Below are 21527 nucleotides of genomic sequence, written 5' to 3'. Positions count from 1 at the left end.
TCATGATACATTGGAGTAGCTTAGGTTTAAAAGAACTCAGACAGAAATTTTTATGATTTTTCATCTCTAGATGTACGTAAACGGGTTTTACCAGTTGTAAAGTTGAACAGTTCTGCAGCACCTTATTTACATACCAAAGAGTCATGCCGACTCTTTTCCGTCATCCCACCGTTCACTTCTTATATACAAATCACCTTTTGGATCACAAAAACTCCCGGGCCTTCCTCCTGTAAGTGTTGCAATCCCGCAGCCATTGCCTATAATCCGCAAGCGACCCAATCTTCTCGCCATAGTAATCCGGCACAGGGTTGCTCATGGACTGTCTTGCAGCGTCCACACGGTTCTTGATAATCCTCTTCAAGAACTGACGCTGTCTAGTTGCATAATCTGGCAGGACTTTGCGGTTGGCGAACTTGAATATGGCGTCTCCAAACAGAGGACCCACGGCATACCCTATTCCACCAGCGACCATAACTCCTCCAATATACACCGTGAAGGGATCCATTCCAAATATCATCTCAGTGGGGTCAATCGACAACGTCGAAACGTATCCCCATGCAAAAGTGGAACCCAGGAATCCGGTCACGATCGACGTGGTGAAGTTGATCCTACGCTGTGACTTGCGCAGCTGTAGGAATTCGCTCCACGTAAGTCCGGATGTCGCAGTGGACTGCAGTCTAAGTCCACGTGCACCTCTCAGAGATTGTCTAATTCCCACAGAAAGCATTTTGATGGTCGTTGTAAATGGTCTGATTCAACGGTTAGAGGTCCGAAAGAGTTGAATTCAACTTGGCCCGCAAAGAGAGAAGAAACGAGTAAGGCCATCGTCGAGCCGGGTAACCCTCAGCTCTCATGGGAAAAAATCCTCCGACGAGCCCAAAAGCTGTCTTGTCTTTTTTTTCCTCTTTTCTTCCTCTTTTTTGCCTCGTGTTTCGGTGTTTCTTCAGGTTTTTTTGTCTGATTCGACGTGACTCATGGTAAGTTTATGTGTTCTGAGTGCGATTGTCCTGGTTTCTGCTTTTCGTCCTTCCAATATGTGCCCTAAGTGATGATAACTTCATCTTATTCTCTTGAATCTCCTGTGAGTTGAATTATGACTACAACGGTATCTGATCGCATAAGATTGAGAGGGAAAAAGCACCAGTGATTTTGTTTTCGGTTTTTGACTTTTTCATCTGCCAAGTACTAACCTCTCTATAGAATGTTACCGGTTGATACGGTTGATCTTTCATGTTTCGTGCCTCACAACCCCGTTTCATGGGCGGTGTGCCTTTATAAGGTTTACGCCGGTGCGGTGCCGGTACTACCGACGGTGCGATTCGAAAGCGGCAACTTTTTTGCTGCTGACTGGGCTTCTATCAACAAGCTTTGGCGCCGTGGGTTCTACGGAAAGGGAACCCTCTCGCGGTCGGAGCCTTCATGGTTCAATCGGACTAAGAGACGCCTTCGTCTGGACGAAGGTACGGAACTCAGTTCAGAGGAGATCATTGCTCAGAGAAGACACCAGAGGGAGGAGTTCAAACGCCAGAGACAGGAACTGGATGCTCTAGAGAGACGGTACAAGCTGGAGGAGGATTCTGCGAATCTGGCACGCGTCGAGAAATTGAGACATGCGCTTACGGAGACGAAGGGTCGACACGCGCGTAGTTCGACTCCCGTTGAAGAGGTAGAAATAAGACCCGAAGACGACGTTCTGATCCAGGAGGGAAAGCTGCAGAATATCGAGGTGCTCCAGTTGTCTCACACAGAGACGCTATTTCTCAAGCTGATTGGATGTATCGACATCCAGTCGGAGGATGGACCTGTTGGTCTGAAAACAGCCTGGATGCAGATTTTAGGTTTGGAGTTCACTTCGGAAGACAGCCGATTGTTGCGATTTATTGCATATGCGCACTACCGTTCTCTAGGATGGTGTGTACGTTCTGGACTGAAATTTGCATCTGACTTTTTGCTTTACCAGAGGGGCCCGCCTTTCCAACACGCGAAGTACACCTTGAGGGTGTGCGGTGTTAAGGAGGGATCCATGTCGTGGATCCGCTATAGTGGCATTAACAGAGTGGTTTCGGGTGTGAAAAAGACGATGGTTCTATCGTATGTGACATCCGAATGGAATGAGAATGAATTCGAATCGATACGTGAGCAGATGGAGTGTTGTAGTGACGACCACGAGTTTGCGCTTCTCGTTGCAGATCTTGTGTCTCACTACCGTGTGGACGAAGTGGTGTACCATAGATGGGTTGCAAACCGTAATAGGGAATAATTGTAATAATGATAATGAAATGTTATGAGGAATTGGTGAGAGCGATCAAGTAGATAGAGAGAAAGCTCAGAAAAATGCCGGTAGTGCCTTCGCCGGTTTACCGGCGACCTCATCCCGGGGCTCTCCCCGACTGCTCCGAGCCCCTTGACTCATCTCAACTTTTCAGCGGCCGACGGTCTCTTCCATCGAATCCAACACATCTCCACATCCAAGATGACTACGTTGCTCAAAGAAACGTTCGCAAGGTGCAAGAAAGAAGGTGAGTAATGCCCTCTTAATAATTCCCCAGTTTCTGCAGCTAACCAATCCAGGCCGCAATGCCTTGGTCACGTTCATGACCGCCGGTTTTCCTAGTGTAGAGGACACAATCCCCATCCTTAAGGGGTTGCAAGAGGGAGGTACCGACGTTATCGAGCTTGGGCTTCCATTCTCAGACCCTATTGGAGACGGACCTACCATCCAGGAAGCCAACACGCAGGCGTTGGAGAACGGAGTCACCATTCCACAGTGTCTGGAGATAGTCAAAGAAGCCAGAGACAAGGGAGTTGTGGTTCCAATAGTGTTAATGGGCTACTATAATCCCATTCTCAATTACGGCGAAGAAAAAATGGTCCAGGATGCCAGGGACGCCGGTGCAAATGGTTTCATCGTGGTGGACTTGCCTCCTGAAGAGGCCGTCAAGTTCAGAGGTGTGTGCACAAGAATTGGATTGTCATATATTCCATTGGTTACCCCCTCGACTAGCGATGACAGACTAAAGTTACTTGGTCAGGTGGCTGACTCGTTTTTGTATGTGGTTTCGCGTATGGGAACCACTGGAGCCACCGGCACTTTGGAGAATTCCATCCCTGAGCTCTGCGCCCATGTCAGAAAGCTTACTGGTGGTGAAACGCCATTGGCTGTTGGATTTGGAATCAGCACACGTGAGCACTACTTGCAGGTTGGTTCTGCAGCCGATGGTGTCGTTATTGGGTCGAAGCTGATCCAGGTGGTCAGAGAAGCTGCTGCTGGAACCAGAGGTGAGGCTGCTAAGAAATACGTTCAAAGCATACTCAACAACGAGACTCACACATTGCCTGTTTATGCTAAGCAAGAGCTCCCTGCTGAATCCTCTGGGGACCAACTGACCTTCGAGGAAGCCCACAAGTTCAACCCTCGTTTCGGCGAGTTTGGTGGTCAGTACGTTCCAGAGGCCCTCCACACTTGTCTTGCGGAGCTTGAGAAGGGTTTTGAGAGTGCTGTTGCTGACCCATCTTTCTGGGAGGAATTCCGCTCTTTGTACCAGTACATGGGTCGTCCTTCGTCCTTTCACAGAGCCGAAAGGCTCACCGAGCACGCTGGAGGTGCTCAGATTTGGCTCAAACGTGAGGATCTCAACCACACGGGTTCCCACAAGATCAACAACGCCATTGCACAAGTGTTACTTGCCAAGAGACTTGGTAAGAAAAAGGTGATCGCCGAGACCGGTGCCGGCCAGCACGGTGTTGCAACTGCCACTGCTGCTGCCAAGTTTGGTCTCCAGTGTACCGTCTTTATGGGCAAGGAGGACGTCAGACGCCAGGCTCTTAATGTGTTCAGAATGAAAATCTTGGGTGCCACTGTGATTCCAGTGACCAACGGAACCATGACTTTGAGAGATGCCACCTCCGAGGCGTTCCGTTTCTGGGTCTCCAACCTCAAGACCACTCATTACGTTGTCGGCTCCGCTATTGGACCACATCCTTACCCTACGCTGGTTCGTACATTCCAGTCTGTCATTGGTAATGAGACGAAGGAGCAATTCAAGAAGCTTAATGATGGAAAGCTTCCCGATGCCGTGGTGGCTTGTGTTGGTGGAGGGTCCAACTCCACCGGTATGTTTTCTCCATTCGAGAAGGACCTTTCAGTTAAATTGCTTGGTGTTGAGGCTGGTGGTGATGGTATTGACACAGACCGTCATTCTGCTACTTTGACTGCTGGTAAACTGGGAGTTTTCCATGGAGTCAAGACATACGTTCTACAGGACTCAGACGGCCAGATCCACGATACCCACTCGGTTTCGGCTGGTCTTGACTATCCAGGAGTCGGCCCAGAGCTTGCATCCTGGAAGGCCAGTGGAAGAGCCGAATTTGTTGCGGCTACCGATGCTCAGGCCCTCGAGGGTTTCAAGCTGCTTTCCCAGTTGGAAGGTATCATTCCCGCTCTTGAGTCCTCCCACGCCATCTACGGAGCCGTTCAGCTGGCCAAGACAATGTCCCCTGATCAGAATCTGATCATCTGTGTCTCTGGAAGAGGTGACAAAGATGTGCAGAGTGTTGCTGAGGTGCTGCCTAAGTTGGGTCCCCAGATCAACTGGGACCTCAGATTTGAGCAGGAGAAGTAAGAGCAAATGTTCTAGTGCTTTTAAGTGTTGTTTTGGACATTTTGGACATTTTGTTTAGGATTTTGTTGCACAGTCTATAAAGTGTTGAGCTGCTGGTGGTGAAGTCAGTTAGTGCGGTGTGGTTATATTGAGAAGGGCGTTGAAAAATGCATGCATAATGCATGCATAATGCATTCCAAATGCATCCCAAAGGCTCAACCCTCTTCCACTGCCAAACCCCACAATCTATACCCATGTCTTGGTCTAACTCTGGTTTCTTCCTCGCCATTTCAATGCTCCTTATCATTAGGATCAATCTTGAAAATCTTGTCCGGATTCAACAATCTCAGAGGATCCAAACCCATCTTGACCTTCCTCATAGTAGAAATCGTAGTGTCTCCGAGTTCCTTCTCCAAAAAGGTTCTCTTTCCATATCCAACAGCATGCTCACCAGTGCAGGTACCACCAACCTCAAGTCCACGGTAAACCTGTCTCTGCACGAGGTCCATTGCAATCTGAGCTTGCTCTGGAGTATACACAAGAAGCGTGTGGAAATTTCCATCACCAACATGGCCAATGATGGTTCCAAGAATGCCCGATTTCTCGATGTCTTCTTCGCATTCCTTGACCAGAGTAGCCAGCTGCGAGATGGGTACAGCCACATCGGTGGTCCAAACGTTCACGTCTGGCGATACAGTCTCACGACCAAATTTAAGTGTAGACCAGTAAAATATTTTTCTAGCAGCCCATAGTTCAGTCTTCTCGGTCTCGGACGTAGCGAATCTGAAATTTTGCACGTTGTGGTCCTTGGAGATGCGCTTCACGATCTTGACGGTTTCATCCACGAACACCTGCGAAGGTCCACCAACTTTGATAAAAAGAGTGGGTTTTTCGTCAAGCTTCTGAGATAATTGTTTGCTCTCGTTGACGCAGTAGACGGTCTTTGCATTGAGCAGCTCAACTGCATTGAGGGAGACTCCGCTGCGGATGAAGTCCTGGACTGCTCCAGTGGCCTCCTCAACCTTGTCAAATGCAATAACAGCAATTGACTCAGCAGCAGGTCTGGGATTCAGCTTCAAAGTGGCCTTGGTAACAATTCCAAGAGAGCCCTCGCTACCAATGAAAAGACTGGTGAGGTTGTAACCTGCAGCAGTCTTTCTTGGTCTTCTTCTGGTTTTGATGATGGAGCCGTCTGCCAGCACCACTTCAAGACTCAGCACGTTTTCTTTCATCGTTCCGTATCTGAAGGCGTTGGTTCCAGAGCAACTGGTGGCCACCATACCTCCGATCTGCGCACCTGGACCAGGGTCTGGTCCGAACAAAAGACCGTGTGGCTTCAGGAACTCGTCCAAATCTTGCCAGCCAACACCAGGCTGCAACGTGATGTCGAGATCACCTTTGTTGAACTCAAGAATGGCGTCCATGCGCGAGAAATCCAGCGTAAGTCCTTTGCGTGTGGAGATGTATTGGCCCTCTAACGACGTACCCCCACTGTATGGGATCACAGGAACGCGATATTTGTGGCAAACCTTCATCACTGTAGAGACTTCTTCGGTGGTTCCTGGGAATACGATTACCCGGGGTACTTCGTCTGGTTTGGCGTGGTGACAGTTGTATTCGGAGTCAGCATGCGATTGGAGATCGGGCTGGTCGCGCGACACATGTTCCGCACCCAGCAAACCCGCGATTTCTTCAATCGCTCTGTCAAATTCGGCATCAGAAGCATATTTTGGTGGCTCCAGATCTTCGAGAGGAGTGGTTGATGTTTCTGGATACAGGAAAGTTGGTGGACTGGCATATGCCCTCGAGTAACCAAGATAACCTCCAACACCGAAAAGCGCCAGCGATACCGCAATACCTGCCGGGGTGATCGAAAACGGAGTTGAAGACTTGCCTGAACTTTCAGACTTGTCAGACTCGGGCTGGGGAGCAGCTGAAGCCAGGGTCCTTGTTTGGCTTAAAGTGAGCGACTTTTGCACCGATTTGACGAGGGGCAGTCTCGTGGCCAAACGGCGGGAGCTGCGCATAAGCATTGGTTTTGATGATTACTGGTGGCTTGCAAGGATTCAACAGACACTCTAAACACAAAAAAACACTGAGTGGAAGGGCAGAAAGAGGGATTTGTCATTCGACCCCGGCAACGGCTCGAAAATGCTCCACAGCCAGACTCGACGAATTGCACGTGACCTGCTGGATCGGGTAAATGAACCGTGAGATCGGCCGCGATTGGGGAAATAGTGAAATATTATACGGATGGAGAAGCTGAGGGTTTAATGTCAGTTCAGATATATAACATTGCTTTAACAGGCTTGAATTGTCAGATAGGTTTGGACTCTGAATTACTGGAAATCTAGGATTTTTCATTATTTTGCCCAAATCCAGTAGTAGACGATGCTTAGATAGAGCATCACACGCAATTGTGGAAAATGCGTAAAAAGCCATCCTGTTTAACCAGAAATATCATTACTAGCCGAAATCCTTTTCTTCATATCTATCTAACCATCAAATATATAGAACAATCCAAGTTATCTCCCACAGATCAAGTATCGCTTTGTCCACACACTACTCGCAGTTCCCAACCCCAGATGCCATCCACGGCTCCACAAAAGAGACAAAAACCCAACATCAACATGCAGTCATAATCAGAGACCCCTAATAATCATGCCAAGCCAGTAAAATCCACACTGATCACCCCAAACCGCCCACCCACTTCAACTCCTCCCCTCCGCAGATTAGGAGCCCCGACCCGGGTAATGTTGCCTTTTCCAGATATTAAGCCCCACACTAAAGGCATCGCGAGCTTGAGACATAGAGCAACTTAGCCGATAGCCGCTTTTCTTGTTTGTAAAACAATCACAGCACCATACTTATGACGGAAAATGCAGCCGAAGAGGCCTCCGGCTTTGATGTTGTGTCAGAACAGCCGTCTACAATGGACATGAGATCGTTGCAGTACGTAGACCCATTGGACCACCTAACGTGCCCCATCTGTCAACTGCCCTTCATCACACCTTTCCAAACCAAGTGCGGCCATATATTCTGCAAATCGTGTATTCTGGAGACTTTCCGTTCCCCCATTGGCCAGAAGTGTCCGCTAGACCGGTCTCCGTTGCATTATAAGGAGGAAACTGATGGTGAAGCCAATATCGAAGAGGACGAATCTGCGGAAACGTCCACGGAGACGCCCAAGACCAGGGAAAATGACATATTTCCGGCGCCAATCATCATATCCAATATCACGGATGATATGCGAGTGCGCTGTTTGAATCTGGACCGGGGTTGTGAGTGGATTGGTCCACGCTGGTCGATCAAGACACATCTGTTACTAGACTGCGGCTTCACGCGGTTTGAGTGTAACAACGAGTTGGATGAAGAACCCATAAGTATTTGCAAGAAGCTGACCCAAAGAAGGTATCTAGATGGCTTGAATTCGTGCCCGCATAAGGAATATGGATGCCAGTTCTGCGGAGAGATGATAACCAAGCCTGATGAAGAGAAACATTTCACCAAAGAGTGCGATAAAAACCTGAAAAAGTGCAAAGGATGCCTCCTCGAGTTTCCTCTAAAGAGTGTGGAGCATCATGAGCGGTTTTGTGACAAGTTCGTGGAGAAATGTCCCGCTGCAAGCATAGGATGTGACTGGAAGGGAGCACGCGAGCTTCTGACACTCCACCAGGAAACGTGCATATTCACCCGGTTGAAGCCCATACTAGACGAGAAGGATAAAACTATTGGTCAGCTGAGGGAGTCAACCAGCTTTTTATCGTCAAAGCTCGAAATAATCCTTGATTCGATAGTTCAGGGCAAGGTGACAAATGTGGGGTTTCCTCTCCAATTGGACGAAGTATCTTCCTATTCCGGCCAGAGATCCAAGAGGGATTCAGAGGAAGACTATGTGCATCTTCTGATGGAGCTTGAAGGACTGCGGAGCGATTTTATGAGAATTCAGCCGTCTATATCTGCTCTGGAGGCTCAACAGCAGATGATCAGTGGACTTGTGGCTCAAAACACCCATCTTATGGAAGACATGAATAACCAGCGTATGGGGCTTAACAGTGTTCGTCAGCAGATTCAGTTCTTGCTGATGGACAGGAGACCGAGAGGCGGAATGATGGAGTCCCTGATGCCGCGGAATAGTGTCCCCAGTGTCGCGGCTACTGTGTCGAAGGAGAGTTTGAGCGATGACGAGGGATCTTCTGCAGGACGGTCGAATAAGCTGTAGATATGAAGTTGAGTGTTCGGACTTGGTTTTTGGGACTGGAATAGGACTAGTTGGGGTTCAGTTACTTTCTTTTATGGTAGTATCTGATTGGTTTTGGATGGTTTCACGCCGAATGATTCTCCAATAATGTTTTATTATGTAATAAATTTTCAATATTGTTTAATTGCTTTCAAAGAAAGTAGTAAGTGAACATTTTTCAGTTGCGGGTGATCACTTAACATCACCTCCCATTTAATTTCCACAACTCGAAACATCGCTTCTTGAGCTTTGCAGTATCAATAGTCTTGAATTTATAACCTTCCCAATGGACTCTTTTGAAGACCTGGTGATAATACAGGTGGAATTGCTCATCCACCAGAGCCTCATACTCGCTGCCGTGCTTCACATGCTCATATCGATCTCTTGAAAATTTGTGCATAACCAGATTGCTGTGATTTACACATCCCAAGGAATGACAACATGGTATGCCATTGAGTTCAAAATAGCCGCAACTACACACTGCACGAATTGCCTTGCCTTGGAAAATTTTAAGCACCACCGTTTGGTTCCGAAGCATGGAGTCCATTAGTGAAACCCTCGAGTTCACATAGCTCTGTTTATTGCCTGTTTTTGCAGAAAAGTCGCAGAAATGAGATTTCATTTCGTGTTTGATAGTTTTATCTGCTGGAGCCACCACCTCAAAAGTCTGTGTTGAGATAGAAGATGTCAAACCCGTCACTTCCAGAACACGATATTCGAAGAGCCTTGACCAAACCTCGTAAAGTGTCAGATTTGAGTCCGCTGTTCTGGTGAAAGTTCCCGCATAATTTGTATCCATAGCCAATTGAATCTTTTCAAGCGAAACATTTGCAAGATCAAGAACCAGACTTACCGCATCCAGGCGCCGTTGCTGCTTGATCTGGTAGTTGATGCTCTCTGCGGCGTTGGAAGTCACAATCTCGTATCTCTTGATTTTTGCGGCGACTTGTGCAGCAGCACAGTATGGGGTTAATGAAGATAATGCTCGGGTTAATTGGTCTGCCCCAGTGGTTTTCAGAAAACTATAAGCACGTTTAATATCGTACTCGTGAACTATATTCCAAAATGCGTCTTTCACCGTGCGGCTTTTATCGTTGGCACATGACTTCATCAGCAAGCGCTCAGCATGTTTAGAGCACAGAAGCACGTTATTTTGCTGAAATACAACTGCTAGTGCTTCTGATATTCCCTTATCACCATCAGTCATGAACACGAACCGATCATGGTTTACACTCACACATGGATGTCTTGCTCTGAAGCGTTCCAGGAAGAAAGTCCATGCTTCTCGCGTCTCAGCGGGAGAAATTCCATAGGCCAATAGCTGAGTTTTTCTGTTTGCTGTCATAATTACAGCGGTTAAAAGTACCCATCTATTTTTAATGTTGGAGTTTCGACTCATAGTGTGGGTTCCGTCCAAGGCTATCACGGGTAGAACCATATTCGACTGGAGGATGTGGTCGGAAACTGGGACCTCGCAGTAGGCTTCAGCAACTGGAAACTGACTAACAGAAAATTGGGGCTTTCTGATGTTATCTTTGACCATGATTCCAGTCTGAGTCTCAAATCCCACCGAGATGAAAAGCCCCGAGTCCTTGGGTGGAATAGCCAAAAGTGATGCTAGCATTCCAAAAGAGAGTTTCCGGTTGATCAAAGAACTTCCGTAGTGCTTGGAAAAATCCACCGCAAGGCTTGTCGCTGCTTTTTGGATTTTAGAGTCCGACCATTTGAGAAGTCGCTGAAGAGAACCTGCTTTGCCAGAACTGAAACCAACCAGATACAGGAGTACCTTCTTGATATTGGAGCTCAAATGTTGATTTTCACTGGGATATGCCACCATACTTTTTGAAAGAAGAGCATATTCGAAAAGCGCTTCGATTGTTGAGTTCGAAAACAGTCTGGTCACTCCTTCCACTCGCATGAATATGAGAAGTGCTTGAGGGTCACCGCCAAATGTGGCAAGAACCTGCCTCAGTTTGTTAACGACAGATCCAGAAATAGGTGAAAATGGTTCAGAAGCAGAACCAGCTCGCTTAAGTTTCTGTTTCTGTCTTTTAATCATTTTTTTGGAGGTGGTGGTAACAACTCGTTCAGGATCGCACTTCCAATGGTGCTGGACTTTGGCCAAACAACACTTGCTGCCACAGCACAGCAATCTCACCACATCTTTTGAACACAGACTACAACACAAATAAATAGAGTATTCATCTGCGTCTGGTTTCACATTCTTTCTCGAGGTCACTAACACCACATGGAATCTGTGGAGGAAGAACGCAGAAACCGCTGATTTAGCGTGTTGCATGGAGTCGTATATGTCTCCCTCTTCAACAATAAGAGTATCCAAATAGTCCAGAATTTCAGTTTCTGGAAGCTTGATTGTTCTGAAAGTGTTTTCCACCAACTGGGTGCTGATAAACTGCGAGGAGTCTGAAAGAGAGTTGAAGCTGTCATCTGAGTCCTCTCCAAAATTGATGTCGTGACTGTTCATCGTGCGAATTTCCTGAAAAGCTTTGAGTTAAAATATATGAAAATTAAGATCAAAAATTCTGCAATTGAATTCATCTTGTAATGATCTTCTTCGACGTCAAATTACGTCCACCGTCCCCTTTGAATGTTAACGTGGTGGGAGACCTCCAACAGAAATCTAAAAAAATCCGAGACCCGACCGAACCGCACGCTACAAAAACAAACTATATAAGATGAATAATGAAAAGGCTCATTTGTTCTTTCATTCTGTTAGTGTTAAGAATGAAAAAAAATCAGCCGTGCGGGCCAATGCGACTGAGAAACTAATATGCACTGTAGACGGTTGCATTCACAAATGGTTAAACCATCCGTTTTCAGTGTTTGAATGGACACCGTAGGATTCCAAAGCACAAGAATAATGATATCTAGAGTATAATACATTAAAAAGTCAAAAATGGGCCGAAAGAAAGACCGTATTGCGTATCTTGATTTATCGCCAGTCAGTGCGGCGCTACTTCGTAAATTCTGGTTTTCGTTCTTTTTCAAACAGATCATTCATTATTCATTTATTTGTCTGCCTTTCCATCCGGCTTAGGATCAGCTGGCTTCTTTCGCTTCTCATCAACCTGCTCGACGCTTACTTCGTCAAGTCCCTTCTCCTTCAACAACTTCAGCAGATGCTGTTCGATCTCATCGGCCACATCACCCTGGACTACGATCTCGTCCTTAACCACACTGGCACCGGTTGCAAACTTACTGGCAAACTGCTTGGCCATCTTCTTGATATCAATATCGGCACCGAAGACCTCCAGACCCTGGATGGCCACACCACGCTTGCGCTTCGTTCTCTCAAAGATCTTGAGCGTGATCTTGGAGGTCTTTTTAATCTCCAGCTCACGCTCGTGCTTTTTGGCCTCCTTCAATTGCAATTTGGCCAAATCCTTGGAGATTTTGGCTTCGTTGGCACTCACTATCTTGGTCTCCGAGTTATAAATTTCGTTGTAGAGGTCCTCGTCATGCTCCTTGAGCCAGTCTTTGCATCTCGGCAGAGAAGCTCCAAATTCGCAGTACTCGAGTGGAAAAGTACACACTTCGCAATATTTAACCTCAACGGCTTGTAATTCTGACATTGTTGAGAAGATATAGACGTTTGTGATGGAACAGGTTGTTGAACAGATGCAGAGAAATAGAGACTTGGCCGAGGCCGTTAATAGCGGACCAGAGCTACATAACCCAGGATATTAGGACGGGAATTGGCTTGGTGATCTATTTATCAGACAGAAAACGGTTTCGTTTAAAGGGTGGCAATTTGATCAGCAAGATGAAGCCAATCGCTAGTTGCTGATATGAATATCGGCTATTGCACCGTTTTGCAATACAGCACGTTGAACGCAACGCTCAGTCTGGAATAACCCATCATGGTATAGAGATCGATGCTCCGGCATTGCCCTCAGACAAACATGCAGCAGACTCCAAGACACACTGATACCAGTCCCACAAATATATCCTTTGAGTAAATTTGAAATAATCCCTGCCCGGACCGATATAGCACTAGAATTGTCACCCAGACTGCACGCAGAATGGTAGTGCACCAACAAAATCTTTTGAGAGAACGCGTCTTTTGGCTCATAAGCCTTGCCAGTTGGCCTTTAATCAGTTGTAAATGCCAAAAATGATTATTTCGTGGGCATAAGAAGCCCTGTTTCCTCATTTGGTCACGAAATCCTCTCCCGAACTTCCTGTTTTGGCGTAGTGCTCATTTCCCCCACACACACACTTCGAGGCCTCAGGGGTTACCCGGTGCATCACGACCAGCCATCGGTCTCGAGAAGTACGTTTGAACAAACCAGATCCGCCTGTGTATCCTCCATCCAGCCAAACAATTTGAAAGTTGACCGTTTGAAATAACCTCGAAAAGAAATGTCGTATGCAGGATTGACGGTTGTGCAATTGAAGGAGAAGTTGAAGGAGAAGGGACTTTCTACCAGCGGTGTCAAATCGGACCTCGTAGCTAGACTCACCGAATCCGACGGTGCAACAACGGCAGAAGCACCAGTGGAAGCCGCAAAACCCGAGGAGACTGTTCCAGTTGTGGCTGCTCCAGTGGAAACTCCCAAGGCTGCGCCAGTGGCTGCTGCAAAGAAGACAGAGTCAGCTGCGGACGCGTCACCCGCCGTGGACCCCAAGACACAGGCCGTGGAATTGCTTGAGGTGAAGGCCAAGCGGGCCGAGAAGTTTGGCGACCAATCTGAGGCCGATTCTTTGAGAAGAACGATAAAGAGAATCGAGAAGTTTGGCCTTTCGAAGGAAAATCCAATTTACAAGGAGCTGTTTGGTGCCAGCAAGGCGTTCAACAAGGCTCTCCCCAACAAGACGATCAAGGCGAAGAAATGAAACCAAAAGCTGAGAGAACAATCAAAACCAAGATATTTTTTTCCCTAGACCCCAGGCCCTATCAAAGCCCAGAGCCTTTTCTCTCACTCCTTCCCCAATTCTGAACCCGTTCACTCCAATTCATGATTTCCAGTACCCAGAAGATCTCTTACCGCAAAAGTCCGATACAAGTCTCGCCATTGTTCCATTTAGCCTTATAGTCGATGTAAAATAGAACAGTGTTTCCAGATCTCAGCCGCACATAAATGTAGCATGTTAGCACCGCCATGACACCGCCACAGATGCTCCATAGAACAAACCCCCAGACTAACGACATTTCACCAAAATATGCCGAAAAAAGTGAGGAAAAAGGACAGATCGGATATAATCCTACATATTGCAAATGTAGCCTTTTTTTCCTTCCAAAAAACGGCCATTCTCACGGCAATTCCGATGCGTTATCTCGCTTATCGCCCAAAATGCCCCGCCTCAATGCAAGAATTATGATATCACACGCCTTATCATCCCCCTTTCCGGAGAAAGCCCCTGATTCAACAGCCTGATCTGGGCTTTTACTGTATTTCGAATTGCAAAACAACCGGAGGAATTTGCTGATTCGAGCAAATTGAGCGCCCGTGCTTCCGTTTAATCGGGAATCTTGTGTACTTTCGTGTTTCTCGCTGAAAGACACAGATTCTGGCAGAGAGCCTAAGATAAGGATCGTAGCTCGCTTGGAACACATCACAATCGCAGCTAGAACGCCCGCAACAGGCTGTAATTTTTGGCTATGGATGACGGAATGGCCGTTGAAACCGGTGGGAATTTGGTGGATTTCCAGATCTACAATTTCGAGGTCTTTAACCTGCCGCAGAAATGCAACTGGAAACAGCTGCGCGACTTGATGACCACATTTCTCCACCCCTCGCAGCGGGGGTTGGTCCTTTCGGTTCGCGTTTACAAGGACCAGGAGTTCAAGTGGGCCGTGTGTGCTGTGCGGTCCTACGAGATTGCTGTGACCAGCGTGGGGAACCTGAATGGACTCACGTGGTTTGGATCTACGCTGGCTGTGTCCAATATTGTACCGCAATATCCCAGCTACGACTACTATTATCCCATGTACATGCCGATGTATGGCCCGGGAACCACCACGCCGACTGAGTCGCTGGTGGAGGTCCAGACACCGCCAAACAACTACCGTTACCGTCACTCCGACCCCGAGGTGATCCCCTCGACCGGGTTTTCCAGCCACGAAAACGTTGATCCCAAGAAGCTCTTCATTGGAAACATTCCGTTCTCCTCCAGCGAGCAATCCCTCGCGGCATTTCTGAACGAGGAGGCCGAGGGAGTGAACATCGAGGTCCAGCTTCAACTCAACGGAACATCCAAGGGCTACGCCATTGCATCCTGTGCTTCTCGTGAAGATGCGGAAAGACTGATAAAACGATTTGACGGAGCTGAATTCGAAGGTCGTTGTCTCACTGTCCGCTACGACAAGTTGCCGCAGTTCATCCAGCGACTTAACCCATACCGAATGGGCTACCCTGGAGTCTATCCTCCCGCTCCACCCACCTTCCCAGCACCTAACTACGTCCCTGTTCAACAGCCCTTTGCAGTTGAAGAGGTACCTCGGTCTGAAAAAGATCGCAATGATATTGAGAAGGAGGAAGCGCAGGTTGCGCGCGAGCTCGTGAACGCGTTGCGGACGACGAGATAGCGAAACTGACGAGGAGTTTTGATCTTTTTTCACGTTGATATTTTCGGTGGTCTGTTTTTGGGTTTTTTTTATTGATACGTTTGGTATGAACTGGGCTCGAGCGTGATCTATTGTGGAATTATCTGGAGAGTTTGTCTTCAGTATGGACGACTGGACTTTGGCCTGGATTTGGTCAAGTCCCATTAATTCTGAGCCTGAACATAGATGCAATCTTGAATATGCTTTTGGCGTGGTTTGGCTTTCATTTTGACCAAGGATTGACTGAGTTTGGGCCCAGTTCCGTCCCGTTTTGGCCATGTTTGGCGCATTTTTGGAGCATTTCCCACACTCCCAGCCCATTTCTGCTCGTTTTCCTCACATTTATTCGTTTCCCTGCTTCCTCTTGCTTCTGCCTGATTTCTGCCTTTATTGCTCTGTTCATCTGTTTTCCACCGAGTTCTTCATTTTCCGTTTTTTCATTTCCGCTCTGCCGTTTTTTACTCTGTTTTCGTTCAATTAAACCTCGTGGTTTTCTATGATTCAACATCTCTCTATACTATTTACCGTCGCATTTCAACCCTTTCACGTAGACCATGGGCCTTCTATTCAAGCTGATGGTGCTGCTTCGTGTGGGTCTGGGGCTAGCCATATCCATTGAGATGTACGACTTCCTCGACCACCAGGCCTCTCTAGCACAAATTGCATATTGCATCAATGGGAAAGGCGGACTGAGAAGAGGACCCGATTCAGAGCTCATTTTCCCCTCGCAATTGGACACATCTGTTGATGCTAACGAGACCCTTGGGGAACAGCGAAGATACACCCTGGAGACAATCATTGACCCAGGCTCCGGGTACGTCCTGGTGGACCATCTTTGCTGCACAATCCACCTTGTTTTCAGAGGCTCCAAGACCCAAGATGATTGGCTATCGGACGCAAGTTTCTTGCCATCGAAATTCGAACCCATTGTTCTGAAAGAATCCGCTTGGAAAGAGGTCTGGGGCTATCCGTTGGCCTCAGCAGCAGTAGGGCTAATGAGTCCCTCACAAGCCCTCGCGAAATGGTCCGAGGTGTTTGAAGAAGGGTTTTGGGTTCATACTGGATTTTTTGCGACTGTTGAGCGGATACTACCGGTTGTTTTGGGAGCTGTGGTTAAAGCACAAGTAAACAACCACGGCTACACGGTCGAAGTGACGGGTCATTCGATGGGTGGCGCAGTCGCCCTTCTCTGTGCAATTGAGTTTGATCTGGTGGGCATGCAAGTGGGCGTCACCACGTTTTCGGCGCCGAGAACGTTTTCACCCAAACTCGCGCGGTTTGTGGACTCGAGGTTTGTCCACAGAAGAGTAGTTCATGGGGGCGATATTGTGCCATACGTTCCACCGCGACCAATATATGGACATAGTGGAACTGAGATGTATGTTGCGAAGAAAGGGTTGCCGCATGCCGCAAGCGATGTGGCGGTGAGAGGTGGAGGTGGGGAAGCGCAGAACGCGGAAGCGCAGGATGCAGACAATGAGGACGAACTAGTGGAATCCACCGGAATAGGCGAACAATTGCTCCATAGAATCAAAAAAGCTCTTGGATCTGCGGAACATTCCAATTTGCTGCGACAGTTGAGCCAATGTGCAAGGTTGTAGAGACTAGAATTGAAAAATCTCAATCTCAACGGCCCCTTCGTCTGCAAATAACCTCTCCACCTCGAAATCGGTATCAATAAATTTCCCAGAACGCTTGTTGCGTAATCGCAGATACTTTGGCGAAACGATGGAAAATAGCGACCTGGCGTTTTCCAATAGTTCCAAAAGTGTAGGCGGCGAGTTTGACTTTGCCAAATAAGAAAATTGCAAAGTTTTGTTAGCGAAGCGCAACTCCACCGTCTTGGAGGTGGGTTGCGAAGTTTGGTTTGCAGCGACAGCATCTGTAGCATCAGTAGCATTTTCCTTTTCATCTGAGACTGATGGAGCATTTGGACGAATTGCCAGAGGGTAATCGCGAATGATGGTGCATCTGAAAATCTCACCTAACGGCGTCAGAACGTAATCATACCCGAAATCCTTGATACATCCACCAATAAGTTTTTTGAATAGCTCGGCTGCAAGGTAGTCGTTCAATTGAGTCACCTCAAACGAGCCGTCGCCAAGGCTTTTTAATATTTGTGCCAGCATGGAGTCGCTGGACAGTTTCAGGCGGATATAACTGGCTGAACTGGGCGATACATTGTCGAAATGCTGTTCTATTGTGAGAATAACCGAAGACGCGATAGCGGAGTTACCAAGATTTTCAAGCACGTCGCCCCTGGTAGCCTCGTCAGACGTAGTCGTGAGCTGGAAGCACGTTTTCGACCGTTTGAAGCAGGATTGTAACTTTGCAAGAGCCTTGGTCTCGCGAGTGCTGGTGTTGCTGGGCGAGGTTATGTTGGAGAGGAAGTGGTCACTGTTGGTTCGCACCATGCTCAGCACAGGTGTGATCAACGAGCTTATTGCTAGTCGTGACGCAGTCTCCGTGATATCCGCTCGCGTATCTTCAGTCCCAAAGTCCACAAATTCGTCCGGCTCAGCTGTTGGAGCTGTGGTCTTTGCTGGCGATGGAACCCTCGTATCAGTCCCAGAATCTGCCGTCGTCTCAGCAGAGCTGGCAGTCACCTCAGGAGTTTCCAGATGAACAAATCGGTCAGTCCGAGCCTTCTTGGATCTCTTCCGATTTCTCCGAGCACTTTGCACAGCGCATCGTACCAACCGATCAAACTCTGGTAGCCTATCAACGGGGTATTCAAACTCCCTCAGTAACTGGAGAGCACAACCACTAATCTCAGCATCCTGTTCACTTGCCTTTTTGGAACTGAGTTCCAGCCGGTCGATCAATTCGAGTCTCCTGGCAGAGAAGCGCTTCCACTGTATCTCGTCTACGAAGTTGAGTCTTTGACGGATCAACTTGGTCACGCCTGCCCTATCACCCTGTAGCGACCACGCGTTCATGTGAGTGAGCAATAAAAAAAATGAAAATATGAAAACAAAAAGTGACACAACCCCCTGATATCGACCCAAAAATAAAAGCAGGAACAACGCAAGCTACCCAATTTCAAGCGATGGCGACCTGCGCGCTCATGCCGAGGCTCACTAGCGCGATGAAAATTCAAGGCATCCCTCACGGTGGCTTTGAATCCAGAACGGCACGGCGCTGCGCCGAAGCCGCGACTTTGCTGCGGGCACCTGAACCATCTCTGCAATATGCACCGATTTATTGAGGACTGGGGTTACCCGACTGCGGCGGGATGCCGGCAATACGAGGGTTTAGTACGAGATGGCCAGGGGTGGTGATAAATAAGTGGGATGAAGGACCCTCGGATGGGTTGCAATACTGAAGAGTCAAATAAGGTTTGGGGAATGAAACCGGAAGGTGACTTCGCAGGCGCAGGTCACTTACGACGGTGACTACCTTTAGATTATAGGCTGATTTTGCAGGACTTTAATATGGACCATGTTCTTAATATATATCTATTGTCTGGAGATCCCCTCTTCCTTATCCTTTATGTCCACAGCTTGCAACAATAGCCCTACACACATCACATTGGTCTCTTCGCCCAGGGTCTTCTCCCTAGCCATCGGGCTTTGACACGACATGCCGCATAGCCGATAGCCGATAGCCAGTTGGTTAACACACGCAAACATGAGTCTTCTAGAGTCTTGGAGTCTTGGCCGCGCAAGGTGTGTAGTGCACTACCACCACTTGACATCACATGACAGAGTTCGGCACGACCTCCGGGTGTGGGGCAGCTGCTGGGGATCCGGGGAAAAGGGCAGACGGAAGTGTTGACAGCACATTGCACGAGAGCCGTTAGTCCTTTACTCGGGGTGACTGTCCCGGGGAAATCTGAAGGCCGTGTCGATTCCGAGCACATGCTTGGTGGTATAAATATGGGCTGGATTCTGGGGTAGTTATGGAGCTGGATTGAGAGAGCAGAAAGAGTGGAAGAAAGCGAAGTCTTATTGTTGACACAACAGAGCTAGTTCAAGACAACAAGTCCTTAACTGCAAATTCATTGCTAAGACTCGTTTACTACTGATTAAAAGATCCCACCACATCCGCAATGCCTTACTCAAAGATAGACATCGACAAGGAAGAAGCTGATTTCCAAGCAGAAATCCGCGAAATTGAAGAATGGTGGTCTCAGCCTCGCTGGAAACAGACCAAAAGAATTTACACAGCAGCTGAAATTGCCAAGCGTCGTTCTTCTATTCGTGCTCCATACCTGTCTAACCAGCTAGCCCAGAAAGCATTTGCCCAGTTCGAGAAGAGAGATGCAGATAAGTCGGTCTCATTCACATTCGGAGCACTTGATCCTGTCCAAGTTGCGCAGATGGCCAAATATTTGGATACAGTTTATGTGAGTGGATGGCAATGTTCTTCCACAGCCTCCACATCCAACGAACCATCACCGGATCTTGCTGACTACCCCATGGACACCGTCCCCAATAAGGTAGAACATCTGTTTTTTGCGCAGTTGTTTCATGATCGCAAACAGCGCGAAGAAAGACTTTCACTTCCTGTTGCCGAGCGCGCAAAACTGAACTATATTGACTTCCTCAGACCCATCATTGCTGACGCAGACACTGGCCATGGTGGTATCACAGCTATCATCAAACTCACCAAGATGTTCATTGAAAGGGGAGCTGCGGGAATCCATATCGAGGACCAGGCTCCTGGAACCAAGAAATGTGGTCACATGGCTGGAAAAGTGCTGGTGCCAGTTCAGGAACACATTAACCGTTTGATAGCGATTCGTACCAGTGCAGACATCTTCGGGTCGGACTTGCTCTGTGTTGCCCGGACTGATTCTGAGGCTGCGACTCTGCTGACATCTACCATCGATCCTAGAGATCATTACTTCATTATTGGTGCTACAAAGGATGTTACTCCTTTGGCAGAAACCATGGCTCTAGCCGAGTTGCACGGTGCTTCTGGTGCGGCCTTAGCTAAGGTTGAAACTGACTGGATCGAATCTGCAGGACTAAAGCTTTTCCACGAGGCAGTGGCAGATGCCATCGAGGCTAGTGATTTTACGGCCAGTGAAAAAGCTGCTGGACTCGAGAAGTTCAACTCCAAGGTTGGTCCTCTGACGTTGACTCCTAACCGTGAAGCTCGCGAATTAGCCCGTGAAATTTTGGGCAAGGACATCTTCTTTGACTGGGACTCTCCCCGTGTTAGGGAGGGCTTCTATCGTTACAAGGGTGGAACCCAATGCGCTGTGATGAGAGCCCGTTCATACGCGCCATACGCTGATTTGATCTGGATGGAGTCCAAATTGCCTATCTACGAACAAGCCCGTGAGTTCGCAGAAGGCGTCAAAGCGCAATTTCCAGACAAATGGTTGGCGTACAACTTGTCGCCTTCTTTCAACTGGAATGCTGCCATGTCGCCCAAGGAACAGGAGACATACATCTCTAGATTAGGCCAATTAGGATACGTTTGGCAATTCATCACCCTTGCAGGACTTCACACGAACGCCCTTGCCATTGACGAATTTGCCAAGAACTATGTTGAGATCGGAATGCGTGCTTATGGCCAGACGGTCCAGGCTCCTGAGATTGAAAAGGGGGTTGAGGTTGTGAAGCACCAAAAGTGGTCCGGAGCTGAGTACATTGATGGTATTTTGAAGTTAGTCACTGGCGGTGTTTCTTCTACAGCAGCTATGGGTGCAGGTGTTACAGAGGACCAATTCAAGGGGAAATAGTTCGGAGAAATTAGTTTTATACAAAATTTTGACTCAAAGCATCGTAGAATGACTCAAACTTCAATATTAATTTTAGATAAGTCACATTTGATAGGGTTCCTGTGTGGTTTGGTGCATATCTGCAGGTAAATGTGGATCTCAGACATTACAGCATCTTAACTCTTGGAGCATGCAGGAAAAGATCACTCGCTTGAATGCACCTTTTGTTCTAGAAGCTTTTAACCTGCACAAGCCTCAAAACTTTTATGCCTAACCAAAGCAGTCCTTCGTTCCTCACTTTAGTTTCACGGGTATGTTATCACTATCGAGTATTTTTACTTTTCAGTTGTTTGAATGGTTTATTTGAACGGCAATTCTCATGTAAATTTGCATGTTCTTACTATCACACACAAAGTTGCGATATATTTCTTTATTCGTCACTCG

At 47.7% G+C, this 21527-nt stretch overlaps 12 protein-coding genes across 12 annotated transcripts; 7 read left to right on the top strand and 5 right to left on the bottom strand.

Moving 5' to 3' along the window:
* Nucleotides 1–202: 202 nt before the first annotated feature.
* Nucleotides 203–727, bottom strand: KUCA_T00000343001 (uncharacterized protein; the record flags this gene model as incomplete). The annotated part of the gene is made up of 1 exon (XM_022604873.1): nt 203–727. The coding sequence occupies one exon, from the start codon at nt 725–727 to the stop codon at nt 203–205; it is 525 nt and encodes a 174-aa protein (XP_022456398.1).
* A 366-nt stretch (nt 728–1093) lies between these two features.
* Nucleotides 1094–2260, top strand: KUCA_T00000342001 (uncharacterized protein; the record flags this gene model as incomplete). The annotated part of the gene is made up of 2 exons (XM_022604872.1): nt 1094–1143; nt 1201–2260. 2 exons carry the CDS (start codon nt 1094–1096, stop codon nt 2258–2260), a joined length of 1110 nt encoding a protein of 369 aa, XP_022456397.1.
* A 213-nt stretch (nt 2261–2473) lies between these two features.
* Nucleotides 2474–4622, top strand: KUCA_T00000341001 (uncharacterized protein; the record flags this gene model as incomplete). Its single annotated transcript, XM_022604871.1, has 2 exons — nt 2474–2519; nt 2572–4622. The coding sequence occupies 2 exons, from the start codon at nt 2474–2476 to the stop codon at nt 4620–4622; spliced, it is 2097 nt and encodes a 698-aa protein (XP_022456396.1).
* A 269-nt stretch (nt 4623–4891) lies between these two features.
* On the bottom strand, nt 4892–6634 carry KUCA_T00000340001 (uncharacterized protein; the record flags this gene model as incomplete). The annotated part of the gene is made up of 1 exon (XM_022604870.1): nt 4892–6634. One exon carries the CDS (start codon nt 6632–6634, stop codon nt 4892–4894), a length of 1743 nt encoding a protein of 580 aa, XP_022456395.1.
* Nucleotides 6635–7470: 836 nt separating this feature from the next.
* KUCA_T00000339001 (uncharacterized protein) lies at nt 7471–8823 on the top strand (the record flags this gene model as incomplete). The annotated part of the gene is made up of 1 exon (XM_022604869.1): nt 7471–8823. One exon carries the CDS (start codon nt 7471–7473, stop codon nt 8821–8823), a length of 1353 nt encoding a protein of 450 aa, XP_022456394.1.
* A 3047-nt stretch (nt 8824–11870) lies between these two features.
* Nucleotides 11871–12434, bottom strand: KUCA_T00000337001 (uncharacterized protein; the record flags this gene model as incomplete). Its single annotated transcript, XM_022604868.1, has 1 exon — nt 11871–12434. One exon carries the CDS (start codon nt 12432–12434, stop codon nt 11871–11873), a length of 564 nt encoding a protein of 187 aa, XP_022456393.1.
* Nucleotides 12435–13224: 790 nt separating this feature from the next.
* On the top strand, nt 13225–13698 carry KUCA_T00000336001 (uncharacterized protein; the record flags this gene model as incomplete). Its single annotated transcript, XM_022604867.1, has 1 exon — nt 13225–13698. The coding sequence occupies one exon, from the start codon at nt 13225–13227 to the stop codon at nt 13696–13698; it is 474 nt and encodes a 157-aa protein (XP_022456392.1).
* Nucleotides 13699–14464: 766 nt separating this feature from the next.
* Nucleotides 14465–15391, top strand: KUCA_T00000335001 (uncharacterized protein; the record flags this gene model as incomplete). The annotated part of the gene is made up of 1 exon (XM_022604866.1): nt 14465–15391. The coding sequence occupies one exon, from the start codon at nt 14465–14467 to the stop codon at nt 15389–15391; it is 927 nt and encodes a 308-aa protein (XP_022456391.1).
* Nucleotides 15392–15963: 572 nt separating this feature from the next.
* Nucleotides 15964–17010, top strand: KUCA_T00000334001 (uncharacterized protein; the record flags this gene model as incomplete). The annotated part of the gene is made up of 1 exon (XM_022604865.1): nt 15964–17010. One exon carries the CDS (start codon nt 15964–15966, stop codon nt 17008–17010), a length of 1047 nt encoding a protein of 348 aa, XP_022456390.1.
* A 3-nt stretch (nt 17011–17013) lies between these two features.
* On the bottom strand, nt 17014–18348 carry KUCA_T00000333001 (uncharacterized protein; the record flags this gene model as incomplete). The annotated part of the gene is made up of 1 exon (XM_022604864.1): nt 17014–18348. The coding sequence occupies one exon, from the start codon at nt 18346–18348 to the stop codon at nt 17014–17016; it is 1335 nt and encodes a 444-aa protein (XP_022456389.1).
* Nucleotides 18349–18935: 587 nt separating this feature from the next.
* Nucleotides 18936–19271, bottom strand: KUCA_T00000332001 (uncharacterized protein; the record flags this gene model as incomplete). The annotated part of the gene is made up of 1 exon (XM_022604862.1): nt 18936–19271. One exon carries the CDS (start codon nt 19269–19271, stop codon nt 18936–18938), a length of 336 nt encoding a protein of 111 aa, XP_022456388.1.
* Nucleotides 19272–19460: 189 nt separating this feature from the next.
* On the top strand, nt 19461–21104 carry KUCA_T00000331001 (uncharacterized protein; the record flags this gene model as incomplete). Its single annotated transcript, XM_022604861.1, has 1 exon — nt 19461–21104. The coding sequence occupies one exon, from the start codon at nt 19461–19463 to the stop codon at nt 21102–21104; it is 1644 nt and encodes a 547-aa protein (XP_022456387.1).
* Between the last annotated feature and the right edge of the window lie 423 nt (nt 21105–21527).

The sequence above is a fragment of the Kuraishia capsulata genome, genomic scaffold, assembly GCF_000576695.1.
Source record: "Kuraishia capsulata CBS 1993 genomic scaffold, Kuraishia_capsulata_scaffold_1, whole genome shotgun sequence".
NCBI lineage: Eukaryota > Fungi > Ascomycota > Pichiomycetes > Pichiales > Pichiaceae > Kuraishia > Kuraishia capsulata.
Note: the sequence above shows the minus strand (reverse complement) of the source record. Positions and strands in the feature narration are given on the sequence as shown.